Below are 24,014 nucleotides of genomic sequence, written 5' to 3'. Positions count from 1 at the left end.
CATGCAGTACTGCACCACATGCATTGTGGGATTCCACTGCATTCCTTTAACATGTGTGAACAAAGCTTGAACCATATGATAGTTGGTATAATTTGAGTCTGGAATAGTTTTCCTTTTTATTGGTTTGGTTGATATTTAGACAGCCTTATAAACGCTGCAATTGTGGTGTGATAAACTTTGCTTATGCGTGTGTGTATGTATATATATATATATATCTATATATATATCTATATATATATATATCTATCCCTCTGTGTACCCCTTCTACACATACATATCTCACTATTAGTACTGATGTCATTCACTTGAATGCAATGTGTAGAAAATCCACAAGAGGCAATCTGTGGACATGCCCAAAAATTAGGAAACGTGTAACAATGTTGATTACATTTAGCCTATGATGACCCTGTTCCCTTTCCGTAATAAAGGGTAAGGAGTGTAAACTGGTCCCATTACAAGTAAGGCTCTTGTAGAACCTTTCACAGCCAAGTCCGGGTCTTTGTATCATTTAATTAAAGTTTCTTTCCTGATTCTGGCACCATTGGAATCTTTTCTCTCGCCCCCAGCATCCCTGCATTATACATGCTGCTAGTTTTGGTGTCTCATATGTTATATAGGCTCCATACCGTCAGGTGGGTTGGTGTCGGGCAGGAGTAGACAAGGGGTGTAATTCTGAACTCAGACACTGTCCACTTGAGATTGGAGCTCTGAGCCATGCTCCCCTGTTTGGTTCTGCCTTACACTGCCCATCTGACCGTACAGAACCTAAGTAGAATATCGGGCACCGAAACTAACTGCGTTGATAGCCGAAAGATTGGGTAGGGTAATCTAAAATAAACAATGTTCTCCCATTGGGAATTGGCCCCTCTGTTGCCAAGATATTGCTGTTTTTGAGCTCATTTGCATAATGACAAAACACCGATATCTCAGCAATGGAGGCACTCATTTACAGGGGGAATACAATTTGGTTGGGTCACCTGAATCACACTATCTGGGTTTGATATGCTGGGTTGTGGTGACAGACTCCGTTTAATAAGATTATGCACCAAGTATAACCTAGTTTATCAGATTTGCCTGGAGGGTTTATTTTCTAGAAGTTTTACCAAGATTAAAACTTATCGCCTATATAGAGTCACTGTTGGAACCAAACGGATCACAAGAGCAGTAGGCCAATGTCCCCCATTTGGATGGAGTTTCCATCGAGCATGTATACTGCCATAGGACTGTCACAGATAGCAGAGTACAGCGGTTTGTCGTTTCCTGCAGTCCAATAGGATATCTGTGAAATGACACCACCCAGGCCAACAGCTGTTTATCTTGCACTAAGGACATGGGACCACTGTTTGTGTGATTGCTAGGAATCCCAGTGGTTTGACCTTTTTGGGTAGGTGATAACTTTCATAACTCCTTCTTCCTAGTCTGTAGTGTTATGTCTCCATTGCTATCCTGTGTTTTTTCTAGCAGGTGTAGTTTTATGTTGTTTGCTATGATTTTTTACATATTAAAGGGGTTATCCAGCTTCCAAAAAATAGCTACAAATACATCCACAGCAGTGCTAAATACTCAGTTACCTTGTGTAGATTTTGCTTGTTTTTATTTTACTTGCTGCTCCTTGTGTCACTGTTATTTACGTGCAGTGAATCTGTGGACAAACTACATTTCCCATAATACATGTGCCCGCTCTGACTCTGTGTACCCCTTCTCCACTCTCCCCTGCAATGGAATCACTCCCACATCCGAGGTCACCTGCTGCTGTGACGTTTCATTTGCAACCTCAAATTCCCTCCCTGTGAGCAGCAAACCTAGAGAATGAAAGCAGTAGATCATGGGAAATGTAGTTTGTCCGCATAATCAGTTCATGTAAATAATAATAATATAAGGAGCAACAAATAAAATGAAGCCAAGCAAAGTGTGCACAAGGGAACCATATTTAGCACTGCTGTGAATATATTTGCAGATCATTTTTGGAAACCGGATAACCTTTAAATCTTGTGAAACATCATAGACCTCAATTAAGAGTCCAAATCATTGTGTTTGACTAGTACTGAGGACTAGTGACATAGTTGAGGTGATGCCGCCTTGTGCCTCTTGTCCCATTGGTTGATCCTGTTACCTTCCTTATGTGTGGGCAGTAGGTTAGGACATGCTGGGAGTTGCTGTTTTGCAGCAGCTGGAGAGCTGCACTTGGAGTTTACTGCCCAGGGAATTATGGCTGCCACATGGTTTCAGCCTATAATGGACATTTGGAAGCCCCCTTCTTTTGCTTACACATTGGCATCTGAAGAGAATGGGCGCTCTTAGGGGAAGGGATGAGGACCCTGTGGGATACTTTAAAATCGACTTGGAATCTCAGCCAAGGGAACAGCGTGAAGACGACCAAAGGATAAAAGCTTTTCTTCAATCACCAAGGAGCCCCCGGCCTAAGGAATGTGTCAGTTTATTCTCTCTGTAGGAAACCTGTCATCTCTGCTACCTTCACAAAGGTAACACTCATGAGGCTGATATGACATGGGAAGAAGGGTTCAGCTTGGATTTATGACCTCTCCATCCAATTTTTTTCCTTGCAGATTTTTATTATGTAAATTTGGATAAAACCAGAAATATAATGTTCCTCTTATAAGGCCAAATAAGTCTATAATAGATGTCAGTATATAAATGTGCAGATTAATTCTGTCATTTGTGATATTTTTTTTACTATTTCAAGTCAGAATTATTCATTTTTAAATTTATTTTTGGTAATCTTGTTTAGGTTGTCATTTCAGATACTACATTTTTTCTAACTCATTTTTTTTTAGTGTGTAATATATATATATATATATATATATATATATATATATATATATATATATTTTTTTTTGTTTTATTTTTAATTGCCATTTTTGTGTGTTTCTTTTTAGTTTAATGTATTTGTATATTTTTTTTTTCCTCTATGAAGCATAGTATAATATCTCATACTGGGTTTGTAGAACATTTCCAAAATTGTGTATATTTAGATACCGGCTTGTGACGGCCTTAAGCAGCTTCAGTTATAGCTATATCTAATATTGTCTCTTTATAAACCCTCTGCTTAGTAAAGTGCTTTGGAATATGATAGCGCTATATAAACAAAGTTAATAATGACAATAATATTAATTATTTTTATTATATAAGAGATCAGGGTACTGCTTTGCAGCCAAAGCTTGGTGCTATTTTCTTTTCATTATATATGTGTTATATATAAGTTATATGATGCATATGTCGTTAAGATAATGATATTATATTGTCGTAACCCACCCCACCACTCAAAGGATCTTGTGTCTTGCCTTTGCTGTTGTCCTTGTATGAACATTTGTGGAAGATTGGAGCCTTTTGCTGCCATAGTCACAGCTGGGACAAGCAAATGCACATTGACCAACCTCAAATTCCTTATGATCGGTCTACAGCGCTATCAAAATATTGATATCGATGGGTGTAAACTGAACCCCCTAAACTTAGATATTTGGTGTCTATGAGGAGCAGTTTGATGAACTGGATAGGTTGGATTTTTATAGTCTGTATCTATAGTTTTCCCTAGAGTATTTCTGGCAATATCATAATATTGGTGAAAGTGAGATTTAGGCTAAGGCCCCACATAGCGAAAGGTGGCCAAAAAAACTCTGCAGAAAAGACTGTGGCGTAAAACACATCACGTATTTGTCACACAAAGTCCGCAGAGTTTTCTTCTTTTTTTTCTTTCACTATTTTATGGCAGATTCTATACAAGTATAAGCCGAGGGGGGGGGCTTTTTCAGCACAAAAACTGTGCTGAAAAACTCGGCTTATACTCGAGTATATACAGTATCTCAAAAGTGGTGAGGAATTACGGTACAAAGTATATTAGAAAGTTGCAGAACTTTTCCTTGTACAATAACTGTGAATATTGATGGATATATGATGTCTGTGTGATGTGGGTAGTAAATAAACTGGCACTAGTCTCTACCCACGTGGTTTTCTCCTTGGTGAAGTGTTAAAGTGCTCTCCTGTTTATTTTGCGATGTGATGTCTTCTGCCCTTGAACCAAGAGAATGTAAAATAACCCCCCCCCCCCCCCAACAGCTGCGGCCTCCAACCAGCTGCTCCTCCTGGAATGACAACAACGTTATCCCAGCCGGAGAGGGTCCCACCCATCCATTTATTCTGGGTGTAATGGGGTGTTTCCTATCATGCCTCAGGTTTTTATATGGGTGCTTCTGGGTATAGTGTATAATACAGGATTCTATGCACTGTATGATTGAGGTGCTGGACTTATTGAGGCATCTTGGAGTATGAGAGTCAGTTTTGGATGTAATGCTGATGGTCTCTGAGTCTGATGGTGTGGTCTTTCCAGGTAATGCCATAGGCTCCGGCTCAGATTGACTGACTCTTATTATAATGGGTAATGAGAGCTCGTACTGTAATCTCCGCTCCGTAGATACTAAAATATTATTAAACAGGGTGTAAGCGGGTAATTATCCCCAGGATCCTAGAAAAAAGATATGAAAGGGGGAAGGGGGATAAACAAGCAACAAACCCCCCTCTCGCAGATGGTTATTGGTAAGATTTGATGTTAACAAACACCAGAAGGGAGCCCCATTTTAATCTTCTTTGTCTTTCTTCTAGACTGTACTGGTTTGTCCCTGCCATTCTGGACATTTGCACGGTGCATCGGTGTGACCTGGCGCTATGCATCTTGGGCTGTGGCATCCCCTGCTTTGTCTCTCATTTCTCCTACTGTCCACAAGGGCAGATTCAGGTATACAATTAGACATATAGATAATTTACTGCAATTAATAAAGCTTACTTTGGAAAGACTTGGTATAACCTCTGATACTTCCATCTTTAAAGGGATTGTCTGTGAGGTTAAGAATTAAATGGGTTATCTCATGAACATAAGCATGTTTACATTTGTAGATTTTGTTACTGGGGTTATCTTTTCATTCATGTGGTGCCCCTTCATGATAACCTGCTGACAGTCAGAAAATCTTGGCTGGGTTTCTGACAAATTCATGGTCAAATCCATTGGCACTCAGTGAAAACAAGACTGTCGCCAGTAAGATGTTAAGCAAAGCTCTTTACAACTTTGCAAAATTTTTAACTACTTTGTTTTTTGGTTTTTTTTAAGTATAACTTTTAACTATTTACAAATTTAATTATGGTTATGCTCCTAGAAATACCCCTTTAAGCTACAAGCAAGACATTTACTAAAATAAAAAAAATTTAATAAAAATTAGGAACCTGTTATCTCCTACTGCTGACGCTTTGGTAGTCTCCACAAGTCTTTATTTGGATGCAGCAGTCACAATTCATTCATGCTATGTTAGTAACTATAGCAGTCACATGGATGTATAAGTTATTTCTGCTCAAAAATAAAGACCACCAGCGTATCGGTACCAGGGCGGCAGGGAATTTTTGAGATATTTATTTTTTAATGTCAGAACTGTGTTTTTTTTTTTTGTTTTTTTTTTTTTTTTAAATTGATACTCCCGTTAAATAAAGGTGGTGCCACCTTTAGGTTGCTTTGTGGATTATAATTCTTGCTTTCTTTCTAGATGTGACACTTCGCTTTCTGTCTGAACCCCTTTCCACGGTCCAGAAGCCCAGGAGCGTGGTGACATTGCTATGTTCTGCAGAATTAACACGGCTACAAATCTCATGGTTATTTAATGGAGAATTGTTGGATAAAAGACAAAGCCAGGATGTAGATGTTCGTTCTGGACACTTGACCATCTCGTCTCTTGCTCCCCAGCATGTTGGACAATATCAGTGCATGATGAATTCTAGCGCTGGGTCTATAATAAGTGCGCCTGCATCTGTATCTATGGCATGTGAGTATTGTGGATGTTGATTCTACAAAGGTATAAAATGCAGAGCCACACCAACCTCTTAAGACTCGTCCCCTGATGTGACATCATCTTATGCTCTGGGATATGACGTTCTTTCATATTGTTTTGCAGATTTGGAAGATTTTACAAATTCTTCAAAAGTCACAGTGGTGGCTGAAGAAGGAAGTAGCGTGATTATTAACTGCAGTGCTCCCCATAGTGTTCCCCGCGCTCAGATCCATTATAAAGTGAAAGGGAAATGGCTGTACCATTCAGCAGGTGTGTGACTATGGGATGCTATTAATTTTCATAAGCTGATGGGCTTCTTGGCAAAATTCAAATGGAATTTGCTACTGGAACTGGTCAATAACATTTCACCCCACCAGAGTACCAAAGGATCTCTCACTGGATCTAGACTTTTCCCCAAGGTTTAGCTCATTTGGAGCCCATTCTTTGTCACTATGATCTATTGCTTAGATGTTGATTGTCTGAAGGTCGTCAGACTCCCAACCATCCTAAGACCAGACAGTCCAACATTTGTACATCGTGGGCTGTCAGCCCTGTCACTTGTTTGCTTATATTGCTGCAATGATGGATACGAAGACTAAGATTCCCACAGAATAGAGAAAGATGGGAACTGCCAACTGAAGCTGTGACCCACAACTCATAGGCCTACTTGTAGCTTCATTATCTGCCTCTATGGCATGTATCCTTCTCAAACATGGAAATTCAGAGCAATCGGCCATTAAGCAATAACATATTCTTAATAATAAGGGTTTAAAGCTGCTGCACTTGTCATGGAGCTCCCCTCACAGGTGAACCCGCTCCATATAGACCAAGAATAGAGGTAGACTCTTCATCATGCGTCATTAATCATGTCTAGTTGACATGGCTTATTATACACATAACCATGTGAAATGATATCAAAAAGGTCACCATATGGCCTCAAAGGACTGAGAGCTAGTAGATAGATCCCTTAGGCTAAGGCCCCACGGGCCGTATCCACAGCATTAAAGCGCTGCGGGAAGAACCGCTGCCTGAACGCATTGCAGTGCTTTCCGCAGCGCTTTTAAGAGAAAGTTCACAGAGTTTTCCTCTGTGGACTTTCTTTTAACATTATATCTATGGGAAAGCCGCCGGCATTTCCGTAGATATAATTGACATACTGCGATTTGAAAAGCCGCAACGGCCTTGCAAATTGTAGCGTATCCGCCCTGCGATCTTTTCCGCAAAGTGGGGATGGGATTTGCATGAATCCCATCCACTTTGCCTACACAAATCGCAGCGTTTCCAGTCCGTTGGGCCCCGGCCTTATGTAGTTTTTTTGTGGTCAACTAGGAGTACTGTGGGTACCAAGACAAAATTAAGAAAAAAAAAAAGTGGGCAAAAATGTAGCGAACAGCATTTTAGGAAAAAAGGCAGACTGCACATCCCAGTATTATACACTGATCTATGTGTTTTGGGTTTTTTTGGCTTTAGATAAGTACGTGATCTTACCGTCAGGAAATCTTCAAATTTTGAATGTTTCATTGGAGGACCAAGGACCCTACAGATGTGCAGCCTATAATCCAATGACTTATCAGCGGAAAATAAGCCCCTCGGTCTACAGGCTGTCTATAAGTGGTGAGTTTCACACACTCTCTATACAATGGTGTCAGGAAAGACACATGATCTAGCCATCAGAGGAATGCCTACACTGTTCTTATAGCGCTTCATTTTCCTTCTGTCCAGATCCATCTCATGAGGATACCAATGTTGTGCAGCGGGTCAGCACACACAAGTTGTCTCTACACCTCCATGACTCTGTAACTCTGGAATGTGCAAGTGGGAAAGCAAGTGACTTCCATGTGCGTTGGTATAAAGATGGTCATGATGCTACGGCAGATAAGCGGAGGAAACTGTGGTACACCCATCTAGTGATTGAGGATTTGGAAGCCATGGATGGGGGTAACTACTCCTGTCATCTAGGGCATGGTCCTTCAGAAATTTCGCTTGTTAATTATACAGTCACCATTCTTGGTAAGTGCCTAAACGTCTTTCATGTGTTATAGGAAATGTCGTTATATTTTGACTGTCCAGATTATATTCACAAGATTTGCCGATTTTGTGAGTAGCAACTTGGGGTTCAAAAACAGACTCTCTTAAGGGCCCCTTCACACGGAGTTTACGCTCCGTGTATTCTGTACATTTTACACGTGTATTTTTACACATGTAAAATGTACAGAATACACCGAGGGTACACCGAATACACAGAGCGTAAACTCCGTGTGAAGGGGCCCTAACTGTGTCAATAAGTAACCTGAAACTCATTGGCACCAATGCATCATCTGTAAAAGGGCTCCCTTATATTTGGTGGCATTCTTCAGGTCTTTCCAGGTAGCAGGGCTAGGGTGCGACTGACTACTATGGCTAAATACCTTACTGTGACTATTCAACCCATATACTAGTTCAACCCGTTCCTAACATCTCCTATACAAATGTGGCACTCAGGGCCGGCTCCAGGTTTTAATGGGCCCTTGGGCGACAGAGCCTCAGTGGGTCGGGACACTGCGCGCCGCTGCGGGATGAATGAAACGAGTGACGTCACGCAGGAGCGCAGCGTCACCTACGCCAATACCTCCCAACTTTTGAAGAGCAGAAAGAGGGACAAAATGTTGTGCAAAAAGGAGTAAAACGAACTATATAAATTATGTATTGCCATAATAAATTGCAAAGTGATATAATCATTATTGTAATATGTTATATGAATGGCAAAAATACGACCTTAAGAAAACTTATCCTGGCTGCAGCGTCTAGGGGTAAATGAATTTTAATTTGTACAATCGGCATAGAGCTCCTTTTTCAAGATAAACTGTTGCCTTTTTTGGTATGTCTATTTTAGTAAATACTTCTGATTCTTGATTATTTTTTTTACTTTTAGGCTAAGGCCCCACTTTGCGGAAATGCAGCTTTTTTTGTTGGAGATTTTGCTGCAGTTTTTTGAGCCAAAGCCAGGTGTGGATTGAGCGGAAGGTAGAAGAATAAGAGCTTCCTATATATTCCCATTCCTATTGTAGTCATTCTTGGCTTTGGCTCAAAAAATCGCAGCAAAATCTGCAACAAAAAAAGCTGCGTTTCCACAACGTGGGGCCTTAACCTTAAAGGGTTTTCTGGCCCCAACTGTCTTTTTAATATTGAAGAACCCATTTTTTTGGAGGTCTGAGCTAATTCTCTTTCTCTGGGTCTTGAAAGCTACTGGTGTGGAAGTGGCTAGAAGTACTTGGAAGGTAGCTGGATCCACTGATGGGTGCAGGCTGTTACCAGGTGCCAATGACATATTCTCAAGAGGATATGTCCCTACAGTCTGGCACCATCAGCATTTATTATACAGTGTGTAGTACCCTTTTGTCAAAGGGATTGGTATTTCTAAGGAAATATATTCCAGTTATAATAAGGGGATGCATGTATTTGTAAAGTGCTTGTATCCCAATGCAGTATTGGAAGGGGTGAGATGTCCTCTTTAAAAACGACCTGTAAACAGAAATAAATAGTCTGAAAGGATCATACAGTAGAAGGAGCCATACAGACTAGCATTTCACAATAGTGTATGGCTCACAGAACTTATACCATATTCTATAGCGGCTCATTCTGGTGGTACATCCCCTTTAAGAACCTAATAATAAATTTTCTACAAATTGCCTATTTTTTTTTCTGTTAACACCTTTTTGATTTAACGCCACCCTTGAGATCCCATAGCTTACTATACATGCCACACATGGCCTCATGGGCTGACATAAGAGGATCAAGTTTTTATTTATATTTGCTGTTTTGCTATATTCCACATACATTATATATAATTTATAATTTGGAGATTCCTTTTCATGCTATGTATTTCTATTTCGACGTTGCGGTCTGAGCTGTGCAATTATCTGGATTTATTTCCAGGCTTATGTAATAGACACACTCATTACTTTGGCATTGGGACCCTGTGCAGCTGGCAGCAGAAAACACACATCCTTGCTGGCACGTTCCCGTTGCCACCACAACAAGCTCTCGATTATGTTAGACAAGGTGTCTTGGTGATGGATGGGGCGCACAGAGGGCCCAGTTGGCATTATGTCCAAGGAGCCAAGTCCAACATTAATCATGTAGAAACTGCCCCTAAAGCTGGAGATTTATACCACCTCCCGATCACATCAATCACTGCCTCCCCCTTCCATCCCGTATCTCGGGGTACAGATCTATAGTCAACCCTCAGTGTTCCTGCTGTGTAACCTTGCACAATTCAGGAACGTGTCACCTCCAGATGTGGTGACTTGCACCAGTCCCCTGCTCCTTCTTGGCACAGGAGTCACTTTCTTCCATTAAATACAGTTCCATATTTATTATGTGTGTTGTCCAAGTTCCAGTCATTGCAGCAGTAAAACAGCGCTCAGAGTAAAATTTTCAGCTCTTAGGAAAATATGTGGATATTAGGTTTTATGAAAATCCTTCATTTTATAATTTACACAATTTCTATTCATCTTCTGGACCGTAACCACTAATCCAGAATTCCTGCTAATCCAGCATTCAACGGAAATAGTCTTGATATTTTATTAGCCAAATGTGTGAAGCAGCAGCAGGAAGCGCCAAAGATTGTCTGCAGGGAATGGAGATGATTTGTGAGGATGTGTTTGCAGCAAGATGAGGCAGAAGTATTGGTGTAAGCTTTAGGTCACATGACATCTAAAAAAGTCTCCCATCATGTATCTCTATGAGGTCACCTGCAGATACATCCTGCAACAGCATCTGCTTCACTGTAAACTTCACCTCACTATGCTTATATGTTCTTAAGATTGTGCTCCGTATACAATTCCAACCCAGCTTTTACAGACCCCTGAAAAGCAGTCGTGCGTGCAGGCTGGGCGGCCTAGGCACCACTATTAAAAGGAAATCCAAGAATGAATGATATTTTAATAAATAAACCTTAAAAAATAATGGAAAATAATCCCATTTTACATGCCTTTCTACTCTCTCTGACCTTAAATGTTTGACACCTGTTTTTTTTTTGTTTGTTTGTTTTTCCTCTTGTTTTTGGGAAAGCTTGTAACTTTTATAGCAGGGACAGCTGTATATTGCACCACAGATGTATGTGCTGCCATGTGGTACCCGTCTGTGAACTATACACCTATACATCCATTGTGCCTGATGCTCCAGACCCCCAACAGTCTGGCTGCATTGACTTATTCATTAGCCTTTCCTATAGCCATAATGGATCAGCGGATGGTCATATGATCGGGTAGAATCCACACACCGTTTATTTGAGCCATATAGCTATACTGAAATTATATAAAATGATACAAAATCTATCTACTAATATTTATGCTGCTTTTGTGTCTTCTAGTGTAGTGTCCATTGTGGGTAAAGGGATTTGTTTTTCCTTCTAACTATCACAAGGAATTTCATTGCTAATTGTTTGAATTCTGTGCACCTTGTTTTAAAGGGGACATGCATCATAGTGAATGGTCCCATTAATGTGAAATTGCTGGGGCGTTTCATGATGATTCACCACACTATTGTGCATTCTTTGTCTTACGCTATTTACTTTAGCTTATTATATGGTATGAGTTTGCACTTTTCTTAGATTTTATTTTTTACATTAATTTTATTTCTCATTTTTTATAGAACTTCCCTATATTTATCATCCCCCTGAGGACCAATCTGTGCTGCTAGGTAGCGAGGTCAACTTTATCTGCGAAGCTCAGGGTAATCCTCCTCCCAATATTACCTGGCTGCACAACGCCAAGACGCTTTCTCCGTCCCCACACATCCACCCACAGGGGAGCAAACTCCACATTGCTAATGCGATGGTGGAGGACTCTGGAATGTATCAGTGTATGGTGGATAATGGAGTAGGGGTCGTACAGTCTGCAGCAAGACTCCATGTACAATCAGGTAAGCATAATGACTGAAGAAGAGCCAAACAGACGTAGGTAGAATCAAGTGAACTTTATTGCTCCACATGTTGTTTATGAGACTTTTTTCTTTTTTTAAAGGGGAAATATCATCTTCCCTACAAATTGTTTATTTGATTTAGAGCTTTTTGGGGGTAATATAAAATGAGTCTCAGTTGTGAATGACAATTCTCCATTCCATCGATGACAACGCACCATCGCCACCTGCTGTCAGAGCAGAGTCTTACAAAACAGGTTTCTCACCAACTGTATGAAATGTGTAAGAAACTGGATTCTATCAAAGAGGGAGAGACCAGATTTTCCCTTTTAGTCTTAAATAGTAGTAGTTAATGAGATCTCTATGACTCTTATAATCCAAACTCTCTCTGGTGAATTCACAAGCATATCCCCTATAATTCTATTCATTAATTTTTAAAGTTGGGTGCCAATCACTATGCTGGCAAAAGGACTTGAGTCCTGAATAATAAATCTATGTAGTTATGCAGGAAGATCTTTTTATTTTTTTTTCACATTTTGGGGACCCAGGAAAGCTGGGGTGACTTATAGGCTGCTACACACCAAGTTATATCTCCTATCAATTTTCTCTAGTTGATTCTGTAACTGTAACTTTATCTCCTTGCAGAATCAGGCTCCACACCCACCATTGTGTCACCACCTTCAAGTGTGAGTGTTGTGAATGGAGACTGGGTGACTCTGACCTGCAATGCCACCGGTCACCCTACACCCTTCATCCGCTGGTTTGACAGCAACGGAGCTATCAGTAGTCATCCTTCCCAAATCCTGCGTCCTAAACCTCGCAAGACATCGCAGTCAAAGACTGCAGCCAGTTCCAGCCAGGACCCTGCGCATGTGATCATGTCTCAGGCTGGATCCAGCTCCTTGTATATTCCAGCAGTCACAGTACAGCATGCTGGGAAATATGTCTGCGAGGCATCTAATCAGTTTGGCTGGACACGAGCAGAAGCCACTTTGACGGTTGGTAAGTTGCACTTAAATAATGAGAAACTTGGATACAAGCTGAGGTTTCTTACACCGACACACCCAAAGTGAAATAAAAAAAAATAAAATTCTCAGCCTAGTTACACTGTATTCTTTACACTGTATTACTTGTTCCTTTGTGTCTGAGGGACCCAAAAACCTCTTTGGCCCAAAAAGTGGGTCTTTGTTGTAAAATCTTTATATCTACAGACTCCATACAGTCTATGATCATTGCAGTTGGCGTCCATTAGGCTCATTCTGCTCTTCTGTGGCTGTGGCAAATATAGATTGGTAATAAATGGTCACTGTAAGACTTAGATAAAACCATATTACATCCCTTTTGACTGCTGTCCTGCAACCTTGTGTCACATTTTGGGCTCTAGGGCTGCATAACGAAACCTTCATTTTCAGCTCCTGCCATGTTCAGCGAGCTCAGTAGTTGAACTCTAGTGTGGAAAAGTTGAACGTTGTTAGACGCCTTTTATATGGCAGCTCATACTGGTCCCTCTGTTTGTTAATGGTATTTTCATGGCCTTCCAGGCGTCCAATGCTGGGAACCTATTACCACTAGTTTCCGTCTGCAGATGTGATTCATGCTGCTCGCCTTATTTGTGTGCAGGTTTCTAAGAAAAATAAACTACCCTGTGTACGGGTGTATGAATAGCAGATATGTGCTCAGCTAGAATTATACAGAGATGCCTACCCCCCCTTCCCTAAAAAAAGAAAAGCAGTAAATAAAACCCATGAGTCATCCTCAAGTCCCTTCAAATCGTATACAGCTGTTCCTCAGTTGTATCTACAGCTAAGAAAGCAGGGTGACAATCCATATAATGGGCTTTATGACTTTGCCACCCTAAAGGGAAAAATTGTCTAGCTGTGCAATGACTCTTCCTCTGGCTTCCATGTATCCCCAGACAGATTTGCTTATAGCACTCTGGGGCAATTTCGTGACAACCAATTAGGGTTACCCAATTATCCTAAACTCCTGAATGGCATAATTACCTTGTTGTGCAATGAGGTTTACTAAATAACTAGGCAGATTTGCCCTTCAGGAGTAGAAAAGCCGTGTGACAGCACCCAGGAAAACTGTAATGGACACCATATTGCTGCTCACCTAGCTGTCCCAGAGGAACAACGTAATAGTTTATATTGAATTAGTCATGTATTTAGTAATTAATTAAATAGATTTCTTGCATTTAATCCTTTAGTACCCTATGAGATGAGCACAATCCGTTTGGAGGTTGCCCCCTCTGGTATTACTGAGAGTCCTGAAGTCCCAGCATCTGCCAGAACTGTCCCCACAGACAGTCCTGTAAATGGTGCCATGCTGCCTGAAGCTCCTATCATTCTCAGCCAACCACAGGCCACCAAGCCAGACATGTATTTGTTGATGTGGCGATCAGGACGGGATGGCGGTCTACCAATAAATGCATACTTTGTGCGTTATCGGAAGGTGAGCTTCTTTTATATACTACAAACAATAGTAGGAAGTCTTGAGACATGACTCTACAAGTTTTAACATGATCTTTTGCCCCCGTTAGTTGGATGATGATGGAAATGTGGTGGGATCTTGGCATTCTATCCGTGTGCCAGCCAGCGAGAATGAGTTCTCTCTCTCAGAATTGGAAGCTTCTAGCCTATATGAGGTGCTGATGGTGGCCAGGAATGCTGCAGGCGAGGGTCAACCTGCAATGCTCACATTCCGAACCAGCAAAGGTGAGGCTTTTCTTGTATTGATCCTGAATTACAGCCTGTTAAATAGTTTAGAGGTCCACACCTTATTCTGTTGATAGTCACTGCATACTCTTCTTACTTATCCTGTACTGTTCCTGAGCTACACACTGTAATATACTTTAAAGCTGCACAGTATTTTGTAGGCTTCAGAGCTGAACTCTCATGGCATTCCCTGCTTGTTCAGTGGTTTCACATTGAACGTTCTAGTGACTTGCGTTCTGAAAAATGCCTTTACAGATGGTGCTGTACAGTCACCTAATGCAACTGGCAGCCCCAGTACAATATAGGAGATTAGTTAAGCTATTACTACAGTGCACATAAATGTATAAAAGCCTAGTTTTATAAGCAGCTGCTAAGAATTTCTGGAAATGAAGGGTCTACCACCTGCAGATCCTCCAACCAGCAGATCTGTGAATACATGGACATATAAACATACGAGCAGATATAATAGATTTGGTACAAGCTCCATTCAGTACAGTGCTTTACTTCATAATGGTATCTGTTTTGCACAGAGAAGAGCTCATCTTCCAAGAACACCCAGGCTCCTTCCCCTCCAGTTGGTGGACGTAAGCAAGTCACTCCGCATGAAAGCTTCAACTCCAATTTTGGGCTGGTGCACAGCAGTGGTGAGTTGGTACATAGCTAATCTTGTCATTGTATCCAAGGTAGATACACCGGGTCAGATAGCCTTTACCAGTCAGCCGGAGAACAATGGCTTGTATTCACCTGCCCTACTGTCAGCCTCTCCGCACCCTAAATGGTCTGACAACAAGTAGCAATAGGTTGCATTCACGTGAACTAAAATTAGCTGCTCCGCAGGGTGAAAAGGCTGATCTGAAGGGAAAGTAGATTGCCTGTCCTACAGTCAGCTTCTCCCTTCTCTAAGATGGCTGATAATGGAGAACAATAGATTGTAGTCACCTGTATATATGTATACTGAGGCATGTAGTACAGTAATGCACAGGACACACATGAAGGTTATTTTCCTATTGCGATATTTGTGATAAATGTGTATATTTAAGCCTTTCCTCTCCTTACTAATTCTTCTCTCTGTTTCTTTCTTACTTCTGCTCTTTGTCCAGGGGATTGTGTTGTGTAAGTATCTGATATGAGGGGGGCTAGATGCCCACCCTATTCATCTCCTTCCCTGTGACTAATTCTATACTGTCCTATATTCACTTTATTTCTATGGTCTACATACCTAGTTTATATATGTGCTACTGTGCGTTTGGGGAACAGGAAGATTCATGTGTGTGTATATATATATATATATATATATAAATTTTATTTATTTTTTTTTATTGCAAAAATTGAAAAAAAATAAAATAATCCAAAACAGTCAGGTTGGTATCAGAATAAGCAATGCACTGGACTGGCAATGAAGCAGAGGTGAAAATAGCTGAAGTAGAACTTGCAATGCAGTAGAGTCCATATGGCTAGTGGTGCTTGTAAACTATAGGGAAAAGATGTGAAAATGTGATATGTTTGACAGTGGAGTGGAGGTGGTGGGACTGGCAGTGCAGCAGTTCCTGCATTACATTTTGTTCTGCCTTCATTGTTCTAAATTGCCTTGTTCTTCTTCTCCTTTAGTCCCTGAAGCCCCTGACCGTCCCACCATCTCCACTGCATCTGAGACCTCTGTATACGTGACCTGGATCCCAAGAGCAAACGGAGGCTCCCCAATAACCTCCTTTAAAGTTGAGTATAAGAAAATTGAGACGCCTTGGATGACTGCTGCAGAGAACATTCCCCCATCTAAGCTGTCCGTTGAGGTTTCCAATTTGGAGCCAGGTATAATATAAGCTGCCAGTGTTAGGGATCTGGAACAATGAGGTGTTTTACCCTGCTGACCATATTTGCCCTTCTTCATAGGAGCAATGTATAAATTCCGGGTCATCGCCATTAATGCTTATGGGGAGAGTCGCCGTAGTGCAGTGTCCCGACCTTATCAAGTACCAGGATACAGCAGCCGTCTCCCCAACCCCCTGATTGTTGGTCCTCGTATTGACCACACAGAGGCAGTGACGGACACACAGATCATGCTGAAGTGGACGGTGAGTGACTCCCCACTTCTTTTTAGTTCTCATATGATACATATGGTGTGTCTTACAATTCTCCCTGTTATTTCAGTACATTCCTGCGAACAATAACAACACCCCCATCCAAGGCTTCTACATCTACTACCGTCCCACGGACAGCGACAATGACAGCGACTACAAGAGGGATATGGTGGATGGTAAGCTGCAACTTTAGGTGTGGGGGGCTGTGCATCCTAGTCTGAGATATGATTTATATATTATAGGCAAATTAATATAGATTGTGCATGGAAAAAGACATGAAAGAAACTGAAAATCAAATTTTTATTTTTTTTTGAATAACAGGAACAAAGCAGCGACACCTGATAAGTCACCTGCAGCCAGAGACGTCTTATGATATCAAAATGCAATGCTTCAATGAGCGGGGTGCAAGTGACTACAGTAATGTCATGATGTGTGAGACTAAAGGTAAGCAGACAACTTGTTGAACCATGGATTAGTTATCTTTGGGGGTATAGTGGTTGTCACTTGAGGAGCAGGGACATTGACTAGCAGACATATGAGGGGTTACTTGAGGTACAGGGACTCCAAAATTTCTATAACTCACACTTATGAATAACTTTGTTTTGCATTACAGCCCGTAGGAGCCCTGGAGCCTCAGAGTACCCATTGTTAGAGCTCAGTACACCAGCTCCTATAGAGCGAGGTGGATCGGGCAGCGCCAGCTCTTCTAGTACACTGGCACGGAGCGGAGACATGCTTTATGTGATCGTAGGATGTGTATTGGGTGGAATGGTCCTGATCCTGATGACCTTCATTGCTATCTGTCTCCTGAAACATCGGCAGCAGAGCCTCTTGCACAGTAAGTACATACAGCTGCTTATTTGAACACCCTTCTTTTTTTTTTTCATGTGAATTGTAGCTGGCTGACAATAAGGATTCAACTTATATGCAAGTTACAATATATGTTGGACTTTCTTTCCATAGAGTTTGAGCCTCCTGGCTACCTTTACCAAGGGTCAGATCTTAATGGCCAAATGATTGAATATACAACTTTACCAGGAACAAGCCTTATAAATGGAAACATTCATGGAGGATATATGGGAAATGGAACCATCACTAATGGCTGCCCACACATGCATCATAATATCCATAATGGAGTGAATGGAATCCTAAATGGAGAATTATATTCAACCTGTCCTAATTCTCTTAAGGGATCTTGTCCTGACTACGAACACTTGTCCCATAATATTTCCAATGTAAGTTCTATCTTATGTGGACTCTGTTATACATAGGGCAAACATTATGTGTCCAAATAGTCCATGACCGCAATGCTATTTTGTATTCCAGGGTGGTGGTATATATTCATCTGTACCCCAGACAGACCCCTCAGAGTGCCGAAACTGCAGAAACTGCTGCAACAATAATAGGTTGGTTACTGTGACACCCAAAGTCTTGTACTGTCATCAAAGTGACAACTCCACACTCCACTGCAACAGTTTTATAGCACACTCATAAGGCCGTATCCATATTTATGTGATACAGGGACAGGACACGGCCTTATGGATTTTATATGGGTGTTGACAAATGTATTATTTTGTCCATGCCCTATTTTGGTTGGTTTTGCGAACCAAACTTGACTACTCAGTCTATGGGTTTGGGTAAATCACAGACAGCACATGGATGCTTACCATGTGGTCTTTGTGAATCATGGACTAAACACATCCATAAAGTCAATAGGACAGCAGAACACCCATGAACCATAGGTCTGTTTTCACATAAGGCCTTATTCCTGGTTCTTCTAACAAGACTCTTCTCTTCACTCTAGTCAGTTATTGTCCTTAGATTGAAAAATCTGAACTGGATGCCAAACTAGCAGAAACTAAAACTATAGTGCACCATAGTGCAAAGCTATATCTACAGCATTGCACTTTTACACAATTTCCCTATGAGCAGTTCCTGTTGACATCCATTTCCAATTCTTCATTTTGGAGGAGGACAACTAACGTCAGTGAAGAGGTCTGGCTTCTGTTGTTGGAAGGTCCAGGAATAAGGAGTGCCGTGTAATATTGTTATAGTGGAGGGCATGTAGTGTATTTTCCTTGGATTAAAAATGATATCTAATCCTTCACCTTTTAGGGATCTGGGCAAAGGAATCTGCATTGAGATGTGAGGTTGTGATTTTTGTATGAAAACTTTAAAGGTGCATTTGTACTCTCCACCTATAGCCATTAGCAGCTCCGTCCTGTAGCTGTCACTTGTATTGACCTCATCCAGAAGGATGAGCAGTAACATTAGGATAAGGGCTACACTAGTAGTAGGGTTTGGGTCATTGTTATGGCTGCTTTTAGGAGTCTTGTTGGAGTAAAGGTTGTTCAGCTATAATTTAATAATGTTTTAAAACTATTTTTATTAAGAAGTACAGAGCACTAGATTGCATGACCAATTCAGCAAACAAAAAATATAAGGTACAATGCACAACTTTCGTTTTGTTTTACAATGCAAATAAACATATCTTAACATAACAATGGAAGCGTATGGGATGGGGCGGAGAGGGGAAGGGTAGAGGGGGTGGGAGGGAGAGAGACAAAACCAGGGGGGGGGGACAAACCAATACAAAGGTATGGGCAGGGAAACATCGAGGCAGGAGAAAATGAAGAGCGGTAAGCACATCAAGGTTGTAAGAGAAGAAAGGAAGATGTATCTCTCAATGGCTGTGTTAAAGGCGGTAACGAAAGTTGTTTCAATGTGAAGTGCCGAGGCTTGGGTGCTGATTCGAAAGCAAATAGCGTACCAAGATCGTGTCTCTTGCTGCTAACCAGGGAGACCAGGTCTTGAGGTATGCTGGTCTTGACATAGTGTTCCAGTGCGCTAGCTCCTCCAGCCTACATATTTCTGAGGCTTTTAGGACCCAGTGAGTGAATGATGGGGGTGAAGTGTCTTTCCAGTACAGGGGTATGAGGAGCTTCGCAGCAGCTAATAGGTGCGTCGCCAGATCCCCCCTTTTAGGAAGGAAGGTGTCATGGGGCAACCAGAGAAGGACATGTTGAGGAGCTCGGGGGAGGGTGGTTGAACAGATCTTATCTATTGCATCTAACACCGCGGTCCAATATGGTTGTATAAGGGGGCAGTGCCACCATATGTGTGCAAGATCCCCTATTCCAGAGGAGCATCTCCAACATGTGTCAGGAACAGTAGAGTCAATGGAGTGGAGCCAGGAAGGGGTCTTGTACCAGCGCGTGGCCAGTTTGTACGAGTTTTCCTGTATCCGGACACATCTGGAGAAACCATGGGCGTTGGCTAGTAATTTGTTTTTGTCCTCCTGCGTCAGCTGGATGTGTAAGTCAGATTCCCAATGAGTCAAGAATCCTGGGCTAGAATCAGCAGTGAGGGAGAGTAGGAATCGGTATAGGCGAGAACATGCACCTCTGACCTGTAGGAAGTCAGTAGAGAACGCCTCCAGCCACGAAGTGCTCTCCGCCGATTTAATAATGTTTATGGCCACATTGCCACAACTCATGTCATTGCCTTCAGATGGGGAGCAGACACATTTGGTGGAGGTAACCTCTAAAGTCTGAACACACCTTTGATCCACCTTGAATAATCTGTACTTGCATTGCTTGTAGTCCCCATCATTTATCAAAGTAGGATGACTAAAAGATTATAATATATTATTTTTATTCTCCTCTCAGGTGTTTTAACAAAATCAATGACTCTTACAGCAGCAATGGTAATGCCAGGACTACATACCAAGAGGAGACCCAAGAAACCACACCACTTAGTCCTGTGTCCATGAATTTGTCATCTGAAGAACCTGACTGTGTAACACCATCAGAGATGGAACTTAAAGAAAAGGATGTACAGACAACACCATATTCCTCACACCATGAAATAAAGGACATGTGTCATGAAGGTAAGTGTATCAAAGGAACTGCTAAACCTGCTATGAGAGTCAGTAATTCTGTCAGGGCTTTGGCCACTGAAAACCTACCTAGTCATATAGACAAATGGAAGAGCACGATTGCATTGAGAAAGCTAAATTTGAGTAGAGTAAAGAACGTCTAGTGGTTGAGTAAAAGACTTAGTAAGTTGAGTAGATCAGAAGTCAACTAGAGGACAGAAGATCTAGTAATGATAAGATAGAAGGTGTTGGTAAAGAATTGAGAAAGTTGATGTGATGTAGAGCTGGAAAAGTTTACTATTGAGAAGGTTCTATTTGGATAGTGAACATCTCCTGGTTTAGGTGGTGCACTCTTATAAAAGATGTCATGGTTGAGTCTAAGACACAGAAGGTCACAGAGTATGAAGAAGTTTATGGTTGAATGGAGGAGGTGAATTTATCAATGTCATTTTTCAGATGACGGTTGTTCCAGTACAGAAGAAGATGGGAGCATCATATCGCCAACACCAATTGTCCTCCCCATGGTGGTCTTAAGTAACTGTGATGAGAACAAAACTCGGACGTTAAACAACTCGACCAACAACCTTCACCAGCAGTTGCCAATACCAGAGGCATGAACAGAAACCTAAAGACTGCACTTTTTGCTTATAAAAATCAGCATCACATGCAGATAAGACAACGACGTCACCTATTACAATGTAGTCATACATGGAGTAAATCAGAATGTGATCACATGAGCTAAATATCAGTCACAGAGTGAAAAAGGACTTTGCCATCTTTATTCAGCACAGGCTGCCATGTTGTGAGCAGTCCCAGTACATGACTGATCAGTACTCCACTACAGAAAGACCTTACAAATGCCCAGTGCATACATGGAGTGTTGTTTCACAGACTGGTATGCATTGGCATTTTTTTTTTTCCTCACTGTATTGAATAGTATAGTCGCCTGTGCTTTGTTATACAGTTGCTTATAGAAAAAAGTTTATTTGAAGGCTGTATACCTCTGTACAGGCGGATAATTCTATCAGTACTCCCGATACTCTGAGAAAAAGAGGACTACATAAAACTAATAGCCTAGATTTTACTTACTGAGTCCTAACGGTTCCCAGCGAGACATAGAAGATGCATTTTAATAATTTCAGTTTGGAATACGCAGCCCCCTCTTATTAATCATAGGATGAATGGGTTGACTATATCCTCAGAAGGTAGCAGGGTGTCAGTGCATCGTTTCTCAGCATGTGAATATGTTGTAAGATAGTTGTGGCCACAAGATGTGTCACAAGATGGTGGATATGAGTGAGTGGCAGAGAGAAGCACTTTAGTTCTTACTCTGTCCCTGTTATATATGATTTAAATTATATAAAGATATCTATTTAATATTACTTATGCACTAATTGACTGTTCTAATAATAATTAGTAATGACCTAGTCCTGTACAGATGTGTATACAGCGTGGATTATATTGGCGTACACTCTCAATATTTTTTTTTTTTTTTTTTAATGTGTGTTTCTTGATGGAGAATATCCATAATATTCATCACCCACAATGTGATACAATGAGGCAGGGTCTGCCTAGAAAACTAAAATGAAGGCCTGAGAAGTGTAATATAAATGGGTCCAAAAAGTAGTTATGTAATAACCATATTATACAGTAGTGGCAGTCATTGTCTAGGGCTACGTTCACATCTGCGTTGTCTCTGTTTGGACAAGTGCTGGACTTTTTCGTCCAGGAGTTTCAATTTAAAGGAATGGACATCTGACGGATCCCATTATAGTCACGTTGGTGTCCACAATTTTAGTGGTCCATGTACGTTGTTCTGGTCCTCCAGTGGACCAAAACAGACACGATAACGCAAATGTGAACATAGCATAAGTCACAATATTTTAAAGCAGTAGCAAGATTCCTTAGGTAAACTAGAAGCTAATCGATGATGCACCTTCCGAAATGGTCTCTCTTCTGCTAATACACAATCCCATATAATGGTAAACGGTCCCAAAATTTCCAAACTTCAGGCTTGGCTGGAGCCTCTATGTTCTACTTCCCTTATGTCACAACTGCTGAGTTACATATAAGGAGCAGTCTGGTGGTCTGAGTCATTCATGTGCTTGCCTGTAACCTGAGGGGAAGAAGGTGTTCGCTAAGGTTTTATTCCTCACTAACATAATAGAACTTTTACAGGAATTAAGAAAAAATAGTATCTGTATACTGTGACTCACCAGACATCTCCATGTAAAATGCTGCGTTTCCACAATGTGTGGCCCCAACTTATCTCAGCTGCCTGGATCATTGTCCTTGTGACTCGGGCAGAGTAGAAGACTGAGGCTTCTTTATCCAGTGCAATAGCATTATCTCAGTAGTCATGGACCCCCAGCCTGGAAGGGTCCAATTTGCCCCAAGCAAATTCTACATACATCTTTTGTTACTCAGCTCTTCGTCCAATGGATACAGAGAAGCTAGTTGCATTTCCCACCTTCATCCTGTGCCATGTTTGCAATGGGAGTACCAGCATTTATGACGTGCTTATGTATATATCAACTTTTTGCACATTTTCCCACTAGTGCATTTCAATATAGACTGTGTAAAGTGTTCTCCAGAGAAAATTCTATTAACCCAGGGGAACAAAGCCCCCCGCCTTTTCCCCACTGGCCGTATATCAGTGTTTTAAATAACCACAGAGACCCCCTTCTTCCCCCCCCCCTTCCCAACCCAACCATTTAGCCACATGGCGATTTCTTTGTGCAGCTTCTCTCGGCTGCTGTTATTGTAATTTATTATAATGACACTGTTCTAAGTGTCGCACATTATTGTATTTTTATTTATGGCAGGAGGTTTTTTTTTAGCCCGGCAGGGTCGATAATGGTTATTTTATATTAATAGGAGGTTGGCAGCTTGAGATTTAGGCCATAGTTATCCAATGAACTAACAATAAAAATGACATATCAGAGAAAGTGAGACTTGTAGATTGCCCTATAATATATTACCTTATATTTGGGTATCGTGGAGGTTTATAGATAACATTACATGTGCCATACAACACCACTATATGATTGTCTAGTAAGTTTAATGGACATCAGTGGTCCTTAGGAGTTCTACTTTTTATGCAGATTATTACATTTACTTGACATTACAAAGGCTCAGTGATGTTAATAGATTGATTCATTAGGTATATTTATACGGTGACCTGGGAGAGTAATGCCCAAGACCCCCCGAATTCCCCCTCCCCCGTGCCCTTAGTACAGCACTTTCTGGGATATTACAAGTTATTTATGTCCTGTATAGTTGCTCCCCCTACCACCGTCTCATGTACATACTCTATAACTCTCACATAAGTGATCTACAACGCTATCTGTGGAGACCACTCAGACTTTAGGACCTCCTCTCAAAACTTGCTGCCTTTTTTTATTCTTCAAAGTATAAAGTGTTATTTCTTATCATAGAAAAATGACTTTATTTTCCTAAGAAAAAACAAAAGCTGTAATATTCTTTTGTCATTTGTACATAATTGTTACTGTTGTAGTATTTTGTTATTTTGGTTTCTTTTTTTGCCAGGGTTTTTCCCTTTTGGTTATATTGTAATATAATGTTATTAAAAAGACAGATGCCTAATATACAA

At 41.0% G+C, this 24,014-nt stretch overlaps 1 protein-coding gene across 3 annotated transcripts in view; it reads left to right on the top strand.

Moving 5' to 3' along the window:
* CDON (cell adhesion associated, oncogene regulated) overlaps positions 1-24,014 on the top strand; it is an 83,616-nt gene extending 59,602 nt beyond the window's left edge. For all 3 annotated transcript variants that reach the window (XM_075280059.1, XM_075280058.1, XM_075280060.1), the window contains 19 exons: positions 4,618-4,750; positions 5,547-5,822; positions 5,952-6,098; positions 7,299-7,442; positions 7,551-7,838; positions 11,463-11,732; positions 12,375-12,731; positions 13,939-14,183; positions 14,272-14,446; positions 14,977-15,090; positions 16,055-16,255; positions 16,337-16,518; positions 16,595-16,700; positions 16,846-16,968; positions 17,138-17,362; positions 17,488-17,759; positions 17,851-17,930; positions 20,193-20,413; positions 20,858-24,014. In XM_075280059.1, coding sequence (XP_075136160.1) covers positions 4,681-4,750; positions 5,547-5,822; positions 5,952-6,098; positions 7,299-7,442; positions 7,551-7,838; positions 11,463-11,732; positions 12,375-12,731; positions 13,939-14,183; positions 14,272-14,446; positions 14,977-15,090; positions 16,055-16,255; positions 16,337-16,518; positions 16,595-16,700; positions 16,846-16,968; positions 17,138-17,362; positions 17,488-17,759; positions 17,851-17,930; positions 20,193-20,413; positions 20,858-21,018 — 3,657 coding nt within the window. In that variant the 5' untranslated portion in view covers positions 4,618-4,680 and the 3' untranslated portion in view covers positions 21,019-24,014. The remainder of the gene's footprint in view (positions 1-4,617; positions 4,751-5,546; positions 5,823-5,951; positions 6,099-7,298; positions 7,443-7,550; positions 7,839-11,462; positions 11,733-12,374; positions 12,732-13,938; positions 14,184-14,271; positions 14,447-14,976; positions 15,091-16,054; positions 16,256-16,336; positions 16,519-16,594; positions 16,701-16,845; positions 16,969-17,137; positions 17,363-17,487; positions 17,760-17,850; positions 17,931-20,192; positions 20,414-20,857) is intronic.

Source organism: Leptodactylus fuscus, chromosome 6 (assembly GCF_031893055.1).
Source record: "Leptodactylus fuscus isolate aLepFus1 chromosome 6, aLepFus1.hap2, whole genome shotgun sequence".
Lineage (NCBI taxonomy): Eukaryota > Metazoa > Chordata > Amphibia > Anura > Leptodactylidae > Leptodactylus > Leptodactylus fuscus.
Note: the sequence above shows the minus strand (reverse complement) of the source record. Positions and strands in the feature narration are given on the sequence as shown.